This window comes from Rana temporaria, chromosome 1, assembly GCF_905171775.1.
Source record: "Rana temporaria chromosome 1, aRanTem1.1, whole genome shotgun sequence".
NCBI lineage: Eukaryota > Metazoa > Chordata > Amphibia > Anura > Ranidae > Rana > Rana temporaria.
The window spans coordinates 294,374,329-294,393,448 of record NC_053489.1 but is presented as its reverse complement, the minus strand read 5'-3'; the positions used below and the strand labels follow the sequence as shown (position 1 = coordinate 294,393,448).

The 19,120-nt window shown below is 45.1% G+C and overlaps 1 protein-coding gene across 1 annotated transcript in view; it reads right to left on the bottom strand.

Moving 5' to 3' along the window:
• RIC1 (RIC1 homolog, RAB6A GEF complex partner 1) overlaps positions 1-9,823 on the bottom strand; it is a 193,440-nt gene extending 183,617 nt beyond the window's left edge. Inside the window, exon 1 of the mRNA XM_040357519.1 lies at positions 9,512-9,823. Coding sequence (XP_040213453.1) covers positions 9,512-9,652 — 141 coding nt within the window. The 5' untranslated portion in view covers positions 9,653-9,823. The remainder of the gene's footprint in view (positions 1-9,511) is intronic.
• Between the last annotated feature and the right edge of the window lie 9,297 nt (positions 9,824-19,120).

The window sequence follows — 19,120 nt, the reverse complement described above, 5'->3', positions numbered from 1 at the left end:
TACCATATGGAAACTAAGCATATGCAGCCTATGAATAAAAACGTAAGCTGGTGCAATATATGGACAGGTTACATATACACAATAATGCTCAAAAAATCCCCTAATAGAAAAAAAATAAATCTCCAAACTGTTACTGTATGGTCTATAAGCCACATAAGAGAAGTGGTGGCAAAATATTAATACACAGTACAAAACAATAATACATTTGTTAGCGCTAAGATTACTAAAATTATACAGCAGACAATGTAAAAGCTGTATACTTGCTTGGAGACTATACAAACATGAGAGTTGATTGGATGCACGGTTTTACATCTGGACACATTTTCCAGTTCAAGCAAAATGCACATAAAAAAAAAAAAAAAAAAAAAAAAAAAAAAAGGAAAAAACACCACACATCCCATCCTACGTATTGTATTTTGGGTTTGTTGATGCTGCATTTTAAATGTTTAACCACTTAAGCCCGGACCATTTGGCTGGCCAAAGACCAGAGCACTTTTTACGATTCGGCACTGCGTCGCTTTAACTGACAATTGCGCGGTCGTGCGACGTGGCTCCCAAATAAAATTGACGTCCTTTTTTTTCCCACAAATAGAGCTTTCTTTTGGTGGTATTTGATCACCTCTGCGGTTTTTATTTCGCTATAAACAAAAATAGAGCGACAATTTTGAAAAAAAATAATAATATTTTTTACTTTTTGCTATAATAAATATCCTAAAAAAATATATATAAAAAAAGTTTTTTCTTCAGTTCAGGCTAAGTATTCTTCTACATTTTATTTTTATTTTTTAACTAAAAACATTGCAATAAGCGTTTGATTGGTTTGCACAAAAGTTATAGCATCTACAAAATAGGGCATAGTTTTATGGCATTTTTATTAATATTTTTTTACTAGTAATGGTGGCGATCAGTGATTTTTATCGTGACTGACATAATGGCAGACAAATCGGACACTTTTGATGCAATTTTGGGACCATTGTCATTGATACAGCAATCAGTGCTAAAAAAAAAATGCACCGATTACTGTAAAAAAAAAAGACACTGGCAGTGAAGGGGTTAACCACTAGGGGGCACTGAAGGGGTTAAGTGTGTCCTAGGGAGTGCTTCTAACTGTAGGGGGAATGGGCTATGTGGGACACGACGGCGATCACCGCTCCCGATTACAGGGAGCTGCGATCAGAGTCCTGTCACTAGGAAGAATGGGGAAAAGCATGTTAACCACTTCCTTACTGGGCACATATACCCCTTCCTGACCAGGTGAAATTTCAGCTTCCGGCACTGCGTCGCTTTAACTGACAATTGCGCGGTCATGCGGCGTGGCTCCCAAACAAAATTGACGTCCTTTTTTCCCCACAAATAGAGCTTTATTTTGGTGGTATTTGATCACCTCTGCGGTTTTTATTTTTTGCGCTATAAACAAAAATAGAGCGACAATTTTGAAAAAATAAACAATAGTTTTTACTTGTTACTATAATAAATTGCCCAATTTTTTTTAAAAAAAATAATTTTTTCTCAGTCTAGGCGATACGTATTATTCTACATATTTTTGTAAAAAAAAAAAAAAACAAAAAAAAAAAAATTCGCAAGAAGCATCTGGTTTGCGCAAAAGCTTACAAAATAGGGGACAGAATTATTATTTTTTTATTTTTTTTTTACTACCAATGGCGGCGATCAGCATTTTTTTTCGTGACTGCGACATTATGGCGGAGACATCGGACACTTTTGACACATTTTTGGCGCCATTCACATTTATACAGCGATCAGTGCAATAAATATGCACTAATTACTGTATAAATGTGACTGGCATTGAAGGGGTTAACACTAGGGGGTGAGGAAGGGGTTAATCTGTACCCTGAATTGTGTTACTAACTGTGGGGGAAGGGGGGTGACTGGGGGAGGTGACCGATGCTGTGTCCCTATGTACAAGGGACACAGATCGGTCTCCTCTCTCCCCTGACAGGACGTGGAGCTCTGTGTTTACACACAGAGCTCCACGTCTTGTCCCTGTAGCCGCCGATCGCGAGTCCCTGGCGGACATCGCGGCTGGCTGCGCGCGCAGGCCGTAAAAACACGGCCTCCCAGAGATGTAGAGCCACCCTGCGGCCGTACAAAGTCGTACGGCCGTCGGGAAGTGGTTAACATCAGCATTTCCCCGCTATTCCTCTCCGTGAGACGATCGAGGGTATCCTCGTGGACATCGAGCCAGCAATCGGACTCACAGAGCTTGCATCGGGCGTGCGCACAATGCGCTTCTTAAAGGGGACGTACCTGTACGCCCATATGCCCAGCTTAGCCATTGTGCTGACGTATATATTCGTGCGCTGGTCGGCAAGTGGTTAAAGTGATACTAAAGACTCAATTTTTTTTGTTTAAAAATAACAAACATGTTCTACTTACCTGCTTTGTGTAGTGGTTTTGCACAGAGCAGCCCCGATCCCTCTTTTGAGTCCCTCCCTCCTGCCGAGTGCCCCACAGCAAGCAGCTTGCTATGGGGGCACCCAAGCCGAGCCCCCAGCTGCGCGTGTCCATTCAGACACAAAGCTGGGATTTGGCCCCGTCCTCTCCATCTCCCAATTGGCCACCTGACTTTGATTCACAGCAGCGGGAGCCAATGGCAGTCAGGAGGGAGGGAGAGTCCTGGACAGCCGACGCACTTGTGCACATTGCTGGATAGAGATAGGGCTCAGGTACACACAAAAATGTGTTAAGATAAAAAAAAAATTCTCATATATTCTATACTCGTGAATTCCATAAATATATATATAATTTTATACAACTGAAATTTGTGCAATTGTGATGCTTTAAATTTCATTTCAATTAGAAAAAAAAAAAACTACCACCTTTACAACCCTGCAAAAAACTGAAGCAGGGAGGGAAAAAAAATTATGGGCCGAGCGTCTAATTAGAAGAGACTTTAATTTTCAATTTTTTTTTTTCCTATTCTATCATATATCATGTGCAGTGCAACACGCATTGCCCACTCTGCGCATCTGTAATATGCCAAAAATGCTGTTGGTACTAGATGAAATTTCAGCAGGCACATGCACATTACATCATCACAAGGCACCCAATGTTTAAAGAAAGGAGATGCTGGTCTGGGGGAAAAAAACAAAAAAACAAAAAAAACAAGAGAAGATGGCAGGGGAAGAGTAAGTTTTCAGGCAGAAAGTCACTCAAACTTAAAGCGATTTTGCCATGATTTTTACGGTGTTTTTGTACAGGTTAAAAGGTCACCAATGTAAAAAGCAGAAAGACGCCCAAATCTGCCTAAAAAAGTCCCAGAACTTGTTTGAGCTTCAGGCGTTTTGGATCGGAGATGTGAACCATCTCCCAAGAGAATAATAGATTTTTTCCTTCAGGCGTCAAGCTATAAAACGCTCAGGTGTGAATGAGGTCTTATAGCTGGAGGAGGGCAAACTCAAACGGTGCACATGTGTTAAAGGATACTTGTACAATTTCCTTAGATCCAACAAGTACTTAAAGTGGTTGTAGAGGCAGAAGGTATTTTCACCTTCATACATTCTATGGACAAACAGGGCCTGCTAGGGAGCGAGCATGCACAAGTTCCCCCATAGCAAGTGGGTGAAGGAGCCAGGAGCACTGGCACTTCTCTGTACAAAAATATTGCAGAGTAGGCAAGTATAACATTTGTTATTTTAAAAAGAAAAAAGAATGAAAGTTTATCACTCTTATGGCAAAAGCTTGCCTAAATGGATACCAATTGTTTGGATATTTTAGATAGGTCTTCATATTATATAGTTTTGGTAGATCCAAGGCCTCATTTACACTGCAATTCCCACATCAGTGTATGGGTTTGTTTACATGGGCTTGAAAGCACTGCGATTGTGTAAACTAAGATCACTGAAATACAAATACTGCATTTGTACTGAGCTTAAAAGAGAATCTTCACCCTAGAAAAAAGAAAAGTCAGCAGCTACAAATACTAGAACAGCTGACTTAATAAAAGGACATTTACCTGTTCAGGAATCTAGCACTGTCCTCACCCATCCTTAGGTCCCCGACACTGGCATGCTTAGTGTGGGAAGACTCCCTGCGGCCTCACAGCCAGCTTTCCATTTCACATGCACAAGCCACGCTGTGCTTTGTGAATAATCCTGCAGCCTTCTGGCACCTGTGACGTGTCCCAGAAGCTGCAGACAAAAAGGGGGTGGCGAACTTCAAAACCAAGTACCCACTCCCCCTCAAAAAAAAAAAAATACTGTATATACTCAAGTATAAGCCGACCCATCTAATTTTACCGCAAAAAACTGGGAAAACATATTGACTCGAGTATAAGCCTAGGGTGTCCATCTGCATGCCTCACTGTGCCCATGACTAGACTGACGTTTAACATGGGAGTCTATGGAAGGGGTGCCCGGATTTGAAAAATCGGTGCTCCCCAGCCAACAAACTTTGCACACTTGTAGAGGAAGAGTGGGGCTACATGTGTGGGGTCCAGGGGACCTACGGCCGGCCGGTACCGGGCCCCCAAAGTCCGGGAGATCAGGCGCAAAAAGGTGACTTGAGTATAAGCCGAGGGGGGCATTTTCAGCACAAAAAAAAAAAGTGCTTAAAAACTCGGCTTATACTCGAGTATATACGGTAATAATAATCCAAATGTGATAGAGGAGGGGAGACATAAAGCAAAATGTCCCCCACTTCAAATGATTGATGGTACAGTCAGATTATGTTGTGTCTGGTGAGCCCAAAGGCTCCCTCACACGGGTATGTGTTATGTAGAGGCGGTGAGGGGCAGTCTGATATATTATTACAACTTCATTCAACACTATGCGCCACTGTGCTTTGTGACACACTGTGATATGGGGTGACATGCGGTGTATTTTTATGCAGTACACTGCACCTCAATGTACTGTTGTGGTGTGACAGAAGACAGGAAACAATTGTTTTCAATAAGCAGATCAAACCCCTAGAGATGCTTCTTCCATAATCTGCAAGCATTCTGTACATATTGCACACATTTGGCCCAAGCTCCTGTACCCCTTTAAAGTGGAAGTAAACTTCCTCTGCAGACATTTACCTATAAGCAAGCCTTACTTATAGGTAGTGAAAATATCTATTTAGTATACATACAGTCAGTGACATCAGTGGTGCATACACTCTGAAGGAACGGGGGCATGTTCCAATCGCCGGAGCCCGCAAACCCACAAGAAACTCCGGGGAAAAAAGGTCAGCCGTCTCAGCGGTGTGCGGGCACCGCTGAGAGCTTTGTTCTAAAGTATTACATACATAATGAGCTAGTATGCAGTGCATACTAGCTCATTATGCCTTTGTCTTACAGGTTTTGTTTTTTTAAAACAGGGTTTACAGCCTCTAAGTCAATGCCATGCTTTCAAAAAATAAAAGCTTGCCAAAAAGGTGGGCAAACACGCTTTGATTTCATTATGCAATCAATGAGCGATTTAACAACTTCCTACTGGGCGCTTATACCCCCTTCCTCCCCAGGCCAATATTCAGCTTCCATCGCTGTCACACTTTGAATGACAATTGTGTGGTCATACAACACTGTACCCAAATTTAATTTATATCATTTTTTTCACACAAATAGAGATTTATTTTGGTAGAAATCCTGCACTTATGGGCACCGATTTGCAAAACATTCAGGTGCTACGGCGAAGGATATCCCTTGAATCTAAGCTGCTGCTCCCCCTTCATGCTGACAGCGTATAGAAAAGAAAAAAAATAACCTGTTTATTTCTGTGGTAAAGGGCCTGCTGTGATTGGCCCTTTATCTGATCTACGAGTCTCACAGACTCGGCAATAACAGATTGCGTGGGAAGCTCGAGAAAGTCTATGGACGCCCTACCGCCAATTTACCACCACGCTGTAGCTGTATATTGGCTATAGCGCAGGCGGCAAGGAGTTAATACAAAATGACTATATAAACGGACACTCAAAAAGACTACCCTTTTCAATCAATTCAAACTCAACTTAGAAAGAAAACGAAAGCAATCAAAATTAGTCGATTGATTCAGCACGATCAGTAGTTCTCCACCCTGGCCAATCAACAGAATTGAGATGCTTTGTATTTCATTAGATTATAGGATTGTATGTTGAAAACAGAGATGCGTGATAAATTATGATCGGAACTTCCAACTAATGTTTTTAAATCCACTTTCCCAGTCTATGTCATATTAAACAAATGGGTTGTTGAGTTTAGATCGATTATATGCACAGTATCTCACAAAAGGGAGTACACCCCTCACATTTTTTGTAAATAATATTATATTTTTTCATGTGACAACACTGAAGAACTGACACTGTAAAAATTTCCAAATTAGCCGCCGCCACCCCCCCCCCCCCCCCCAGATGTCATGTGACTCGTTAGTGTTACAAAGTCTCAGGTGTGAATGGGGAGCAGGTGTGTTAAATTTGGTGTTATCGCTCTCACTCTCTCATACTAGTCACTGGAAGTTCAACATGGCACCTCATGGCAAAGAACTCTGAGGATCTGAAAAAGTGAATTGTTGCTGTACATAAAGATGGCCTAGGCTATAATAAGATTGCCAAGACCATACAGCTGGTTAACAGGACAGGTTCCACTCAGAACAGGCCTCGCCATGATCAACCAAAGAAGTTGAGTGCACGTGCTCAGCGTCATATCCAGAGTTTGTCTTTGGGAAATAGACTTATGAGTTCTGCCAGCATTGCTGAAGCTATTAAAGGGAGGGGAGAGGGGGGGTTCAGACCATACATCACACACTGCATCAAATTGGTCTGCATGGCTGTCGTCCCAGAAGGAAACCTCTTCTAAGGATGATGCACAAGAAAGCCTGCAAACAGTTTGCTGAAGACAAGCAGACTAAGGACATGGATTACTGGAACCATGTCCTGTGGTCTGAGGAGACCAAGATAAAATCATTTGGTGTCAAGCGTGTGTGGCGGCAACCAGGTGAGGAGTACAAAGACAAGTGTGTCTTGCCTACAGTCAAGCATGGTGGGAGGAGTGTCATGGTCTGGGGCTGTATGAGTGCTATCGGCACTGGGAAGCTACAATTCATTGAGGGACCCATGAATGCCAACTTGTACTGTGACATACTGAAGCAGAGCATGATTCCCACCCTTCTGAGACTTGGCCGCAGGGCAGTATTCCAACATGATAATGACCCCAAACACACCTCCAAGAGGACCACTGCCTTGCTGAAGAAGCTGAGGGTAAAGGTGATGGACTGGCTAAGCATGTCTCCAGACCTAAACCCTATTGAGCATCTGTGGGGCATTCTCAAACGGAAGGTGGAAGAGCGCAAGGTCTCTAATATCCACCAGCTCTGTGATGTCGTTGTGGAAGAGGACTCCAGTGGTAACCTGTGAAGCTCTGGTGAACTCCCATGCCCAAGAGGGTTAAGGCAGTGCTGGAAAATAATGGTGGCCACACAAAATATTGACACTTTGGACATTTGCACTTAGGGGTGTACTCACTTTTGTTTCTAGCAGTTTAGACATTAATGGCTGTGTGTTGAGTTATTTTGAAGGGACAGCAAATTTACACTGTTATACAAGCTGTACACTCACTACTTTACATTGTAGCAAAGTGTCATTTCTTCAGTGTTGTCACATGAAAAGATTAGGGTTGTCCCGATACCACTTTTTTAGGACTGAGTACAAGTACCGATACTTTTTTCCAAGTACTCACCGATACCGAATACCGATACTTTTTTTAAATGTGTCCCCAAATACAGCCATGTCCCCCCCCATGCAGCCATGTCTCCCCCCATATCCCGCTTACCTGCATCCCCGCTGCCGCCGACTGTGTAATACGCGCCGGGAACATTACAGCTTAGAATAGTTGTAATGATTGGCGCCGCGCATAGACACTCCCCCTCGCTCGGGATTGGACAGTTCACCCGAGCAAGGGGGGAGTGTCTATGCGCGGCGCGAATCATTACAACTATTCTAAGCTGTAATGTTCCCGGCGCGTATTACACAGTCGGCGGTAGCGGGGAAGCGGCGGGTTGCGGCGACGTTGACGGCAGCGGGGGGAGTATTCTATTTGGGCATCGGGGGTATTTGCGGGAGTACGAGTACTCCCGCAAATACTCGGAATCGGTCCCGATACCGATACTAGTATCGGTATCGGGACAACCCTAGAAAAGATAGAATAACATATTTACAAAAATGTGAGGGGTGTACTCACTTTTGTCAGATACTGTACACACACACACACACACACACACACACACACACCCCAATCAGCCATAAATGTTATGAACACTCACTGAATATTGAGTAGATCCCCTTTTGCCCCTAAAACAGCCCTGATCCGTTGTAACCTGGATGCCCTTCCAGGGATCTCCAAACTACGGCCCCCAGCTGTTGCGGAATTACACATCCTTTGAGGCACTGTAAAACTCTGACATTACTAGGCATGCTGGGAATTGTGGTTCCTGAACAACTGGCGGGCCATAGTTTGGAGACCCCTGCGCTTACACCTCTGAAAGGTATGCTATGGTATCCTTTGGGTCCTGTAAGTTTGTGAGATGGGGCCTCCTGGGATCAGACTTGTTTTCCCAGCACATCCCACAGATGCTCAATTGGATTGAGAACTGAAGAATCTGGAGGCCAAATCCACACCTTGAACTTGTGTTCTTTAAACCATCAGGGAATACGTTTTCCGGGCTAGTTCACACCACAGAAACGTCCTCCAGATCCATTCTGGATGCGTTTCCGCATGCACATTTTTTGCCTCTTTTATGGGCTCTGGTGCGATTTTGATGCGTTTCTGGGCGCATTCAGGATGCTTCTCATTTTTCCTGTTCCTCCAGATGCATTTTACCGCATTCCAATACATATCTGTGCAGAAAAAAAATGCAGCATGTTCTACTTTTTTTTTCTGGAACTGCAAGCGTTGGTGTGTGCCACTGAAAACCATGTAACCCTACTTTCTATGCAGTTTGGATGCCCAAAAAAAAAAAAGCACTAGAACGCATGTGGTGTGCACTAGCCCCTCTTAAAAGGGGGTGTACTTGATCAGCAACAATGTTTAGGTAGGTGGTATGTGTCAAGTAACATCCATGGATGGCAGGAGCCAAAAGGATTCCCAGCAGAACGCTGCCCAAAGTATCAGCCTGCCTTCATCCATACTACATACCTGTACAATCTCTTCTCTAGGTAAGTGACGCACACACACACCTGGTCATCCACATGACGTAAAAGAAAAAATGTGATCAGACCAGGTCACCTTCTTCCATTGTTCTGAGGCTCACCTACCCATTGTAGGTGCTGTGGGCACGGGTCACCATGGGCGATCTGTGGCTACACTGTAATGCCCATTTCACAATCAACTTCAGAGACAACATGTTCACTTGCTACCTAATCCCTATCAACTTTCAGATGCCATTGTAACCAGATAAATCGGTTATCCGCTTTACCTGTCAGTTGTGACTGACTGATGTGTTTGTTTTGTTCCTTCTGGTGCCATTAGTAAGACATACAATATAGATAATATAAACAGAGAGTAGGTGAGTGTTGTGCTATGTGAATATACAGGGTCACTCACCCGGCTGTACCATATACTGAGCTGGCTCTGGGACAACACTGCCAGGAAGAGGCGCTGCGGGTCCGGCTGGATGTGGAAAGGATCCTCCAGACTCTTCAGAGGACACAGCAGCCTCTTGGGCCAGCCGCTCAGAAAATACATGACGTCTGTCAGTGTGAAGGGGCGACCATAACTCCTGGCGACAACATGAGTCCAACCCCCGCTACATGGACACCTACCACCCGACAACTACGGAGAGTACCGGAAGCGGAGAGAATGCCTGGACCGTAACCCTGCGATCCACTTCCCTGCCGGTCTCCGCCCATCGCACCTTCCCCATCCAATAGGAGGACAAAGAACGGAAGGCCACTCGCAGGACGCATAACAGAATCACACGCTGGATACAGACGCTGCCTGCGATTGGCTGATTCTTCAAGCACCGCCCCCTCAGTTTGGACGGGCTTGTTTTTGTATTGGGCACTGGGGAAAGTTGGTGGAAAGTGGAGATCATACAGTGCAATACTCTGCTGATTATTATTATAGAGTTGTGCCGAATACAGCTTCATAATAGCTGCCCATTGGATGCCCATACACCATGCTCTTATTGAATAAACAGTGTAAGGAGTGAAGTGTCACCAGCATAGCTCCCAATTGTCCCTGATTTCGAGCAATGTCCCTCATTCCTCCTCATTTTGGTCTGGTCTATACAGTTGTATATAAAATGCACTTTTTATCTTTCAAAAAGTTTTTACCAGTGCTAAACCTTTCATCCAATTTCTACAGTACGCCTTTATTTTATTTTTTTGCGCCGTACTCACAGTTTACTGCCGTAGTGAAGTTTCAGACTCCCCGCGGGGAATGGGCGTTTCTATGCAGAGGGAAGATGATTGACGGCCGGCTATGGCGCGTCACGCTTCCCAAAAATAGCCGGAGTAGGACTCGGCGCTATACGGCGCCTGCGCACAGACATCGGAGCTGACTGCGCAGGCGCCGTGAAGAGCCAAGTCCTATTTCGGCTATTTTCGGAAAGCGTGACGCGCCATAGCCGGCTGTCAATCATCTTCCCTCTGCATAGGAACGCCCAGTCTGAAACTTCACTACGGCAGTAAACTGTGAGTACGGTGCAAAAAAATAAAAATAAAGGCATACTGTAGCTCACGCTACTATGCTGGATTTGATGGTAGAAACTTGGTTTTTAGGGTGAACCACCGCTTTAAAGGGGTTGTAAACTATACATTAAGGTGAAAAAACACCTTGCAGTGTCTAGCCCTCCTGTTTTACTCACCTGAGACCCGAATTTCCGTGGGCGCGATCCCGCCGTAGCTCTCTTTACGGGTTCTTGGCTCCCGCTGCTGTCAATCAAATCCAATGGCGCAGGGCAGTGCCGAGTCCTGTACTCGGTGGCTATGGATGCCGAATGCTGGAGCGCGCCCATAAGGTAACCCCCTTGGGACAGAGCTTCCCAGAGGGGGTTATCTGATGAGGGGAGGAGCCGAGAGAGCCGCCGTGGGACCCCAGAAGAGGATGTTCGGGACCACTGTTCAAAACGAGCTGCACAGTGCAGGAAAGTATGATATGTTTGTTATTTAAAAAAAAGAACCTATAGAATCTCTTTAACCACATGCCAACCGCCGCACGCCGATGTACGTCGACAACATGGCACGGGCAGACATATTGGCGTAAAGGTAAATTTGCTGCCCAGTGCGGCCGCGGTTCCCGGGAGGCCCGCGATTGTGGTCGGCAAGGGCAGAACAGGGGAAAGCCTTTGTAAACAAGGCATTCCCCTATTCTGCCTAGTGACACTGTCACTGATGACGGTTTCCTGTGATTGGGAACGGTCATCAGTGACGTGTCACGTGTAGCCACGCCCCCTAACAGAAAGAATCACTCCCTAGTACTGACTTAACCCCTGCATCGCCACCTGGTGGTTAACCCCTTTACTGCCAGTGTAATTTTTACAGTAATCAGTGCATTTTTGTAGCACTGATTGCTGTAAAAATTACAATGGTCCCAAAATGGTGTCAAAAGTGTCCGATGTGTCCACCATAATGTCGCAGTCACGATAAAAATCGCTGATCACCGGCATAACTAGTAAAAAAAAAAAAAAATAATAAAAATGCCATAAAACAGTCCCCTATTTTGTAGAAGCTATGGGCCAGATTCACGTAGATCTGCGGTGGCGTAACGTATCGCATTTACGTTATGCCACCGCAAGTTTTACGGGCAAGTGCTTGATTCACAAAGCACTTGCCTGTAATGTTGCGGCGGCGTAGCGTAAATCCCCCGGCGCAAGCCCGCGTAATTCAAATCAGCCGGGTAGGGAGCGTAGAGCATTTAAATTAGGCGCGTTCCTGCGCCAAACCTAATGCGCATGCGCCGTCCCTAAAATTTCCCGACGTGCATTGCGCTAAATGACGTGGCAAAGACGTCATTGGTTTCGACCTGAACGTAATTGACGTCCAGCCCTATTCACGGACGAGTTGGGCAAACGACGTTAAATTTCAAAATTTCGACGCGGGAACGACGGCCATACTTAACATAGGATACGCCACCTAGGGGGGCATGTTTATCTTTACGCCGCGTATCGCTTACGGAAACGGCGCATCTTTACTGCGACGGGCAAGCGTACGTTCGTGAATCGACGTAACTACTCATTAGCATATTCTACGCTGACCTCAATGGACGCGCCACCTAGCGGCCAACGTAAATATTGCACCCTAAGATACGACGGCGCAGGCCGTCGTATCTTAGGCATGTTTAAGTGTATCTCAGTTAGAGAATACATTTAGACATACGACGGGCTTAGATTCGGAGTTACGTCGGCGTATCTACCGATACGCCGGCGTAACTCTTTGTGAATCTGCCCCTATAACTTTTGTGCAAACCAATCAATAAACGCTTATTGCGATTTTTTTTACCAAAAATATGAAGAAGAATACGTATCGGACTAAACTGAGGAAAAAAAACATTTTTTTCATATATTTTTGGGGGATATTTATATAGATTTTTTTTCAAAATTGTCGCTCTTTATGCGCTCTAGCGCATAAAATGAAAACCGCAGAGGTGATCAAATACCACTTAAAGGGGTTGTAAAGGTAAACGTTTTTTTACCTTAATGCATCCTATTTGACAAACCCACCCCCCCGCCGAGCCCCGTTTTACTTACCTCACCGTTTGAAAGTCCCAGGCGCGTGCTTGTCATCTTGTTCGGTTCCCAACTTGGCCGTTGATTTGCTAGGCTGGGCGGATTAATAGCAGCGCAGCCATTGGCTGGCGCTGCTGTCAATCACAGCGGATGACGCGGCGCGCTGGGGGGCGGGGCCGAGTGATACAGTCAGCGGCTATGGCCGCCGATGTATCACGGGAGCGCGCTTGCAAAAGCTTTCCACCATGCGAGGGAGCTGGCATGAAGGTGGAAAGCTTTTGCGAGGAGGAGCCGAGACAGCCGCCGAGGGACCCCAGAAGACACAGATCCGGGTCACTCTGTGCAAAACGAACTGCACAGCGGAGGTAAGTATCACATGTTTGTTATTTAAAAAAAAAAATCTGCCTTTAGTGTTCCTTTAAAGAAAGCTCTATTTGTGGGGGAAAAAAGGACATCAATGTTGTTGGGGAGCCACGTCGCCCGGCCGCGCAATTGTCAGTTAAAGCGACGCAGTGCTGAATCGCAAAAAGTGGCCTGGTCTTTGACCACCAAAATGGTCCGGGGCTGAAGCGGTTAATTAACCTTTTTTCGGTTAATTCTCTTTTAACCACTTGCTTACTGGGCACATATACCCCCTTCCTGCCCAAGCAAAATTTCAGCTTCCGGCACTGCATCGCTTTAACTGACAATTGCGCAGTCGTGCGATGTGGCTCCCAAACCAAATTGGCATCCTTTTTTTCCCACAAATAGAGCTTTCTTTTGGTGGTATTTGATCACCTCTGCGGTTTTTATTTTGTGTGCGATAAACAAAAAAAGAGTGTCAATTTTGAAAAAAAACACAATATTTTTAACTTTTTGCTATAATAAATATCCCAGTTTTAAAAAAAAAAAAACGTATTCTTCTACCTATTTTTGGTAAAAAAAATCGCAATAAGCGTATAGTGACTGGTTTGCGCAAAAGTTATAGCATCTACAAAATAGGGGACATAATTATGTTTTTTTTTTAATTATAATTTTTTTACTAGTAATGGCGACAACTGCGATTTTTATTGGGACTGCGGCATTATGGCAGACGCATCGGACACTTTTGACACATTTTTGGACCATTCACATTTATACAGCGAACAGTGTTATAAATATGCACTAATTACTGTATAAATGTGACTGGCAGTGAAGGGGTTAACTCTAGGGTAGGGGGCGAGGAAGGGGTAAAATGTGTAACCTGGGAGTGATTCTTACTGTGTGTGGAGGGGGACTGACTGGCGGAGGTGACCGATCTGTGTCCCTATGTACAAGGGACAAAGGCTAGGGTTGCCACCTCATCCCTTTAAAACAGAACACATATGAATTACACAGGTTCTGTGGCTGATTAAGGTGGTAATTGAACTCAAGTGGAGCCTTAACTAAATTAAATTAGCCTCAGAACCTGTGTAATTCATATGTGTTCTGTTTTAAAGGGATGAGGTGGCAACCCTAGACACAGCATCAGTCTCCTCTCCCTGACAGGACGTAGAGCTCTGTTTAGACACAGAGCTCCATGTCCCTGCTCAGTTCCTGAGCAATCGCGGGTGCCCGGCGGCCATCGCGGCCGCCAGGCACGCGCATCGTGTTCCCGTGCTCCCCCTAGTGGCTGTGAAAGACGAGGACGTCATATGACGTCCTGTCATAGCAATAGAACTATCGTGCCGCCGGTAGTGTAGTGGTTAAAAGGGTGTGGCAGGGGGCGTGTCCTATGCCTACATATATGGTCTGAGAGGCGGTTCAGTGTTAGAAAAGCGAATATTAATTCGCTTCTCTAAGACATCTGGGTGGGCTCGCAGCGCAATGCTCTGCGCCATGAGTTCACTACACAGAGGGGGGTGGCATGATAGAGGGGGCAGTGCCCGAGCACCAGGGCTTTTTTTCAGGGGGAACTTGGGGGAACTCAGTTCCACCACCTCTGGCTCAGACCCTTTGGTGCCTGCTCACCACAATCACTTGTAAACACAGTAGTCTGGTTTCTGTGTTTACAAGTGACAGCTTTGTAACCCCCCTGAACTCTGCACTCTGTATGTAATGCAATGCTGGTATTTAATGCCCCTTTAAGACCCTTCTACTGTTTGTGGAATCTGAACGTTCCTGCACCTATTTTCTGAGAAAAAAAGCTCTGCCGAGCACCCCTAATGGCCACTGTCAAAAAAAGTACCACTGCTTTTACTAGATTTTTTCTAGAGCCCAAAACCTTTTTTTTGCCTACAGTAAGGGAGGGTTATAACCTATGTCATTTTTTTTTTTGTTTTTTTTTTTCCATCTGTGTCTCTTAGGAGATTCCCTTGCACAAAGCACGATCCACAAAGACATGGATGAGCAAGTTTGGGATGGAGTAACTTGACTGGCCTGCACAAAGTCCTGAACTCAACCCAATAGAACACCTTTGGAATGAATTAGAGCGGAGACTGCGAGCCAGAACTTCTTGTTCGACATCAGTGCCTCGCCTCACAAATGCCCTTCTGGAAGAATGGTCGAAAATTCCCATAGACACACTCCTAAACCTTGTGGACAGCCTTCCCAGAAGAGTTGAAGCTATTATAGCTACAAAGGGTGGGCCAACTCATTATTGAACCCTACGGACTAAGGGGCAGATCCACCGAGCGAGTACGCCGGCGTATCTACTGATACGCCGGCGTACTTTCAAATTTCCCGCGTCGTATCTTTGGTTTGAATCCTCAAACCAAGATACGACGGCATCTGGGTTAGATCCGACAGGCGTATGGCTTCGTATGCCTTCGGATCTTAGATGCAATACTTCGGCGTCCGCTGGGTGGAGTTCTCTTCGTTTTCCACGTCAAATATGCAAATTAGCTATTTCCGACGGTCCACGAACGTACGCGTGGCCGTTGCATTCTCTTATGTCGTCTCTAGTCGGCTTTTTCCGGCGTATAGTTAAAGCTGGTGTTTTGCGGCGTATAGTTAGACTTGCCATGTTAAGTATGGCTGTCATTCCCAGGTTTATTGTGTAAGTCGTCTGTGAATCGGGATGGACGTAATTCACGTTTATGTTTAAAAAAATTACGTCTTTGCGACGTCATTTAGCGCAATGCACGGCGGGAAATTTAGGGACGGCGCATGCGCAGTTCATTCGGCGCGGGGACGTGCTTCATTTAAATGAAACACGCCCCTAATCGCCGATTTGAATTACGCACCGTTACGCGGCCAGAGATAGACTACGCCGCCGTAACTTACGGCGCAAAATCTTTAAGGATTCGAACTAAAGCCAGGTAAGGTACAGCGGCGTAGCGGATCTCTGATACGCTGCACGGGTGCAGATCTCTGTGGATCTGCCCCTAAGACTGGGATGGCATTAAAGTTCATGTGCGTGTAAAGGCAGGTGTCCCAATACTTTTGATAAGACAGTGTATATGAGTATCCACTTCCATACAGGGCAGTTATACACACATCCATACCAGGCCTATTCTGGCACTTCTCTCCTACATAATAATTTTTCAAACGCCTTTTTTTTGGAAAAAAAAAATTCATGAATTAAAAAAATAACAAAACAGTAAAGTTAGCCCAATTTTTTTGTAAAATATGAAATATGATGTTACACCGAGTAAATAGATACCTAACATGTCACGCTTTAAAATTGCGCACACTCATGGAATTGCGCCAAACTTCGGTACTTAAAAATCTCCACAGGCAACGCTTTGACATTTTTTACAGGTTACCAGTTTAGATTTACAGAGGAGATCTAGTGCTAGAATTGTTGCTGGCACTCTAGCGCACGCGGCGATACCTCACATATGTGGTTTAAACGGCGTTTACATATGTCGGCGGGACTTGCGTGTGCTTTCGCTTCTGCGCGAGAGCTACTGGGGACAGGGGCGTTAAAAAAAATATTTTTTATTTCTTTTTTTTTTTTACATATTTATTTCTTTTTTTACACTTTTTTTTTTTTATTTAATTTTTTTTATTATCACTTTTATTCCTATTACAAGGAATGTAAACATCCCTTGTAATAGGAATGTGTGTGACAGGTACTCTTTATGGAGAGATGCGGGGTCAATAAGACCGCACATCTCTCCTCCAGGCTGGAAAGCATGAAATCGATGAAAAAAAATTCACCAATCTCATGCTTGCTGTTGCTTAGCAGCCGCAATTGCGGCTTTGTTTACTTACGGGGACCCGGGCGTGACGTCATCACATCGCGCCCGGGTCCTCCGACGGTCATAGAGATGACTGGTGACCATCTGGTCACCAGTCATCTCTATGCTTCCTGCCAGCGCCGGACGATTCGTTCTCCGGGCCCCCGATGGCACGGGAGAGCCCGGAGAAGCACCGGATGGCGGCGGGAGGGGGGGGATGTCCCCTCCCGCCGCCTGTAAGAACGATCTAGCGGCAGAATCGCCGCTATGATCGTTCTTACGTTGTGCAGAATCGCCGGCACAAGAGAAGGATATCTGAATGATGCCTCTAGCTGCAGGCATCATTCAGATATCCACCCGGAAAGCCCAGGACCTCCTCCTGGATCGCGGAGGGGTTCCTGCCCAACGTCATTTCACAATGACGCGGTAGGGAAGTGGTTAAATATATATATCAGTATCCCACAAAAGTGAGTACACACCTCACATTTTGTTATATCTTTTCATGTGACAACACTGAAGAAATGACACTTTGCTACAATGTAAAGTAGTGAGTGTACAGCTTGTATAACAGAGTGATTTTGCTGTCCTTTCAAAATAACCCAACACACAGCCATTAATGTCTAAACCACTGGCAACAAAAAAGAGTACACCTCTAAGTGAAAATGTCCAAACTGAGCCCAAAGTGTCAATATTTTGTGTGGCCACCATTATTTTCCAGCACTGCCTTAACCCTCTTAGGAAAGAAGTTCACCAGAGCTTCACAGGTTGCCACGGGAGTCCACTTCCACTTCTCCATGATGACATCACGGAGCTGGTGGATGTTGGAGACCTTGCGCTCCTCCACCTTCTGTTTGAGGATGCCCCACAGATGCTCAACAGGGTTTAGGTCTAGAGACATGCGTGGCCAGTCCATCACCTTTACCCTCAGCTTCTTTAGCAAGGCAGTGGTCGTCTTGGGGGTGCATATCCCTCACTTCAGCTGGACAGGCAAGTGATGTTCCGTACCTATTAACCACTTAACCCCCGGACCATATTGCTGCCCAAAGACCAGAGTACTTTTTGCGATTCGGGACTGCGTCGCTTTAACAGACAATTGCGCGGTCGTGCGACGTGGCTCCCAAACAAAATTGGCGTCCTTTTTTTCCCACAAATAGAGCTTTCTTTTGGTGGTATTTGATCACCTCTGCGTTTTTTATTTTTTGCGCTATAAACAAAAATAGAACGACAATTTTGAAAAAAATGAATATTTTTTACTTTTTGCTGTAATAAATATCCCCCAAAAATATATAAAAAAACATTTTTTTTCCTCAGTTTAGGCCGATACGTATTCTTCTACATATTTTTCGTAAAAAAAAATCGCAATAAGCATTTATTGATTGGTTTGCGCAAAAGTTATAGCGTTTACAAAAAAGGGGGTATTTTTATGGCATTTTTCTTAATATTTTTTTTTACTAGTAATGGCGGCGATCAGCGATTTTTTTTCAGCACTGCGACATTATGGCGGACACTTCGGACATTTTTGAAACATTCATGGGACCATTGGCATTTTTATAGCGATTACTGCTATAAAAATGCATTGGATTACTATATGTTCCCTGGGTGTCTTCTAACTGTAGGGGGGGTGGCCTCACTAGGAGAAATGACTGATCGCTGATCATACATTTCTCCCCTGACAGGACCGCGGTGCCGATTGCGCCCGCCGGGCACACGCACGGGAGTCAGGGACGAGCAGGCGGCGTGCACGCACCCCTAGTGGCCGCTTCGAGAACCCGACGTAGGCGTTCCTATGAAGAGGGGAACATGATTGACGTCCGGCTATGGCGCGTCACGCGTTTCGAAAATAGCCAGAGTAGGACTCGGCTCTTCACGGCGCTATACGGCGCCTGCCCACAGACTAGGAGCTGACTGCGCAGGCGCCATATATATCCGAGTCCTATTTCGGCTATTTTCGGAACGCGTGACGCGCAGTAGCCGGACGTCAATCATGTTCCCCTCTTTATAGGAACGCCTATTTCCCCGCCGGAGTCTGGAACGAAACTGGACGATTAAACAGTAAGTACAGCGCAAAAAAAAAAAAAGGCATTCTGTAGCTGACGCTAAAATGCTGGATGGGATGGTAGATAAAGTACATTTTTTTTTAGGGTGAACCCCCACTTTAAACCCTCCTCCTGCCCAGACCAATTTTCAGCTTTCAGCGCTCTCACTCTTTGAACGACAATTGCGTGGTCATACAACACTGTACCCAAATGAAAAAAAACGATTACGAGCTTCTGTTTACATCACATTATCAACTGTCATTGTATAAAGTATTTACTGGAAGGAAAAAAATGGTAAATAAGGTAAGTATAACAAGTTTTGTTTTAC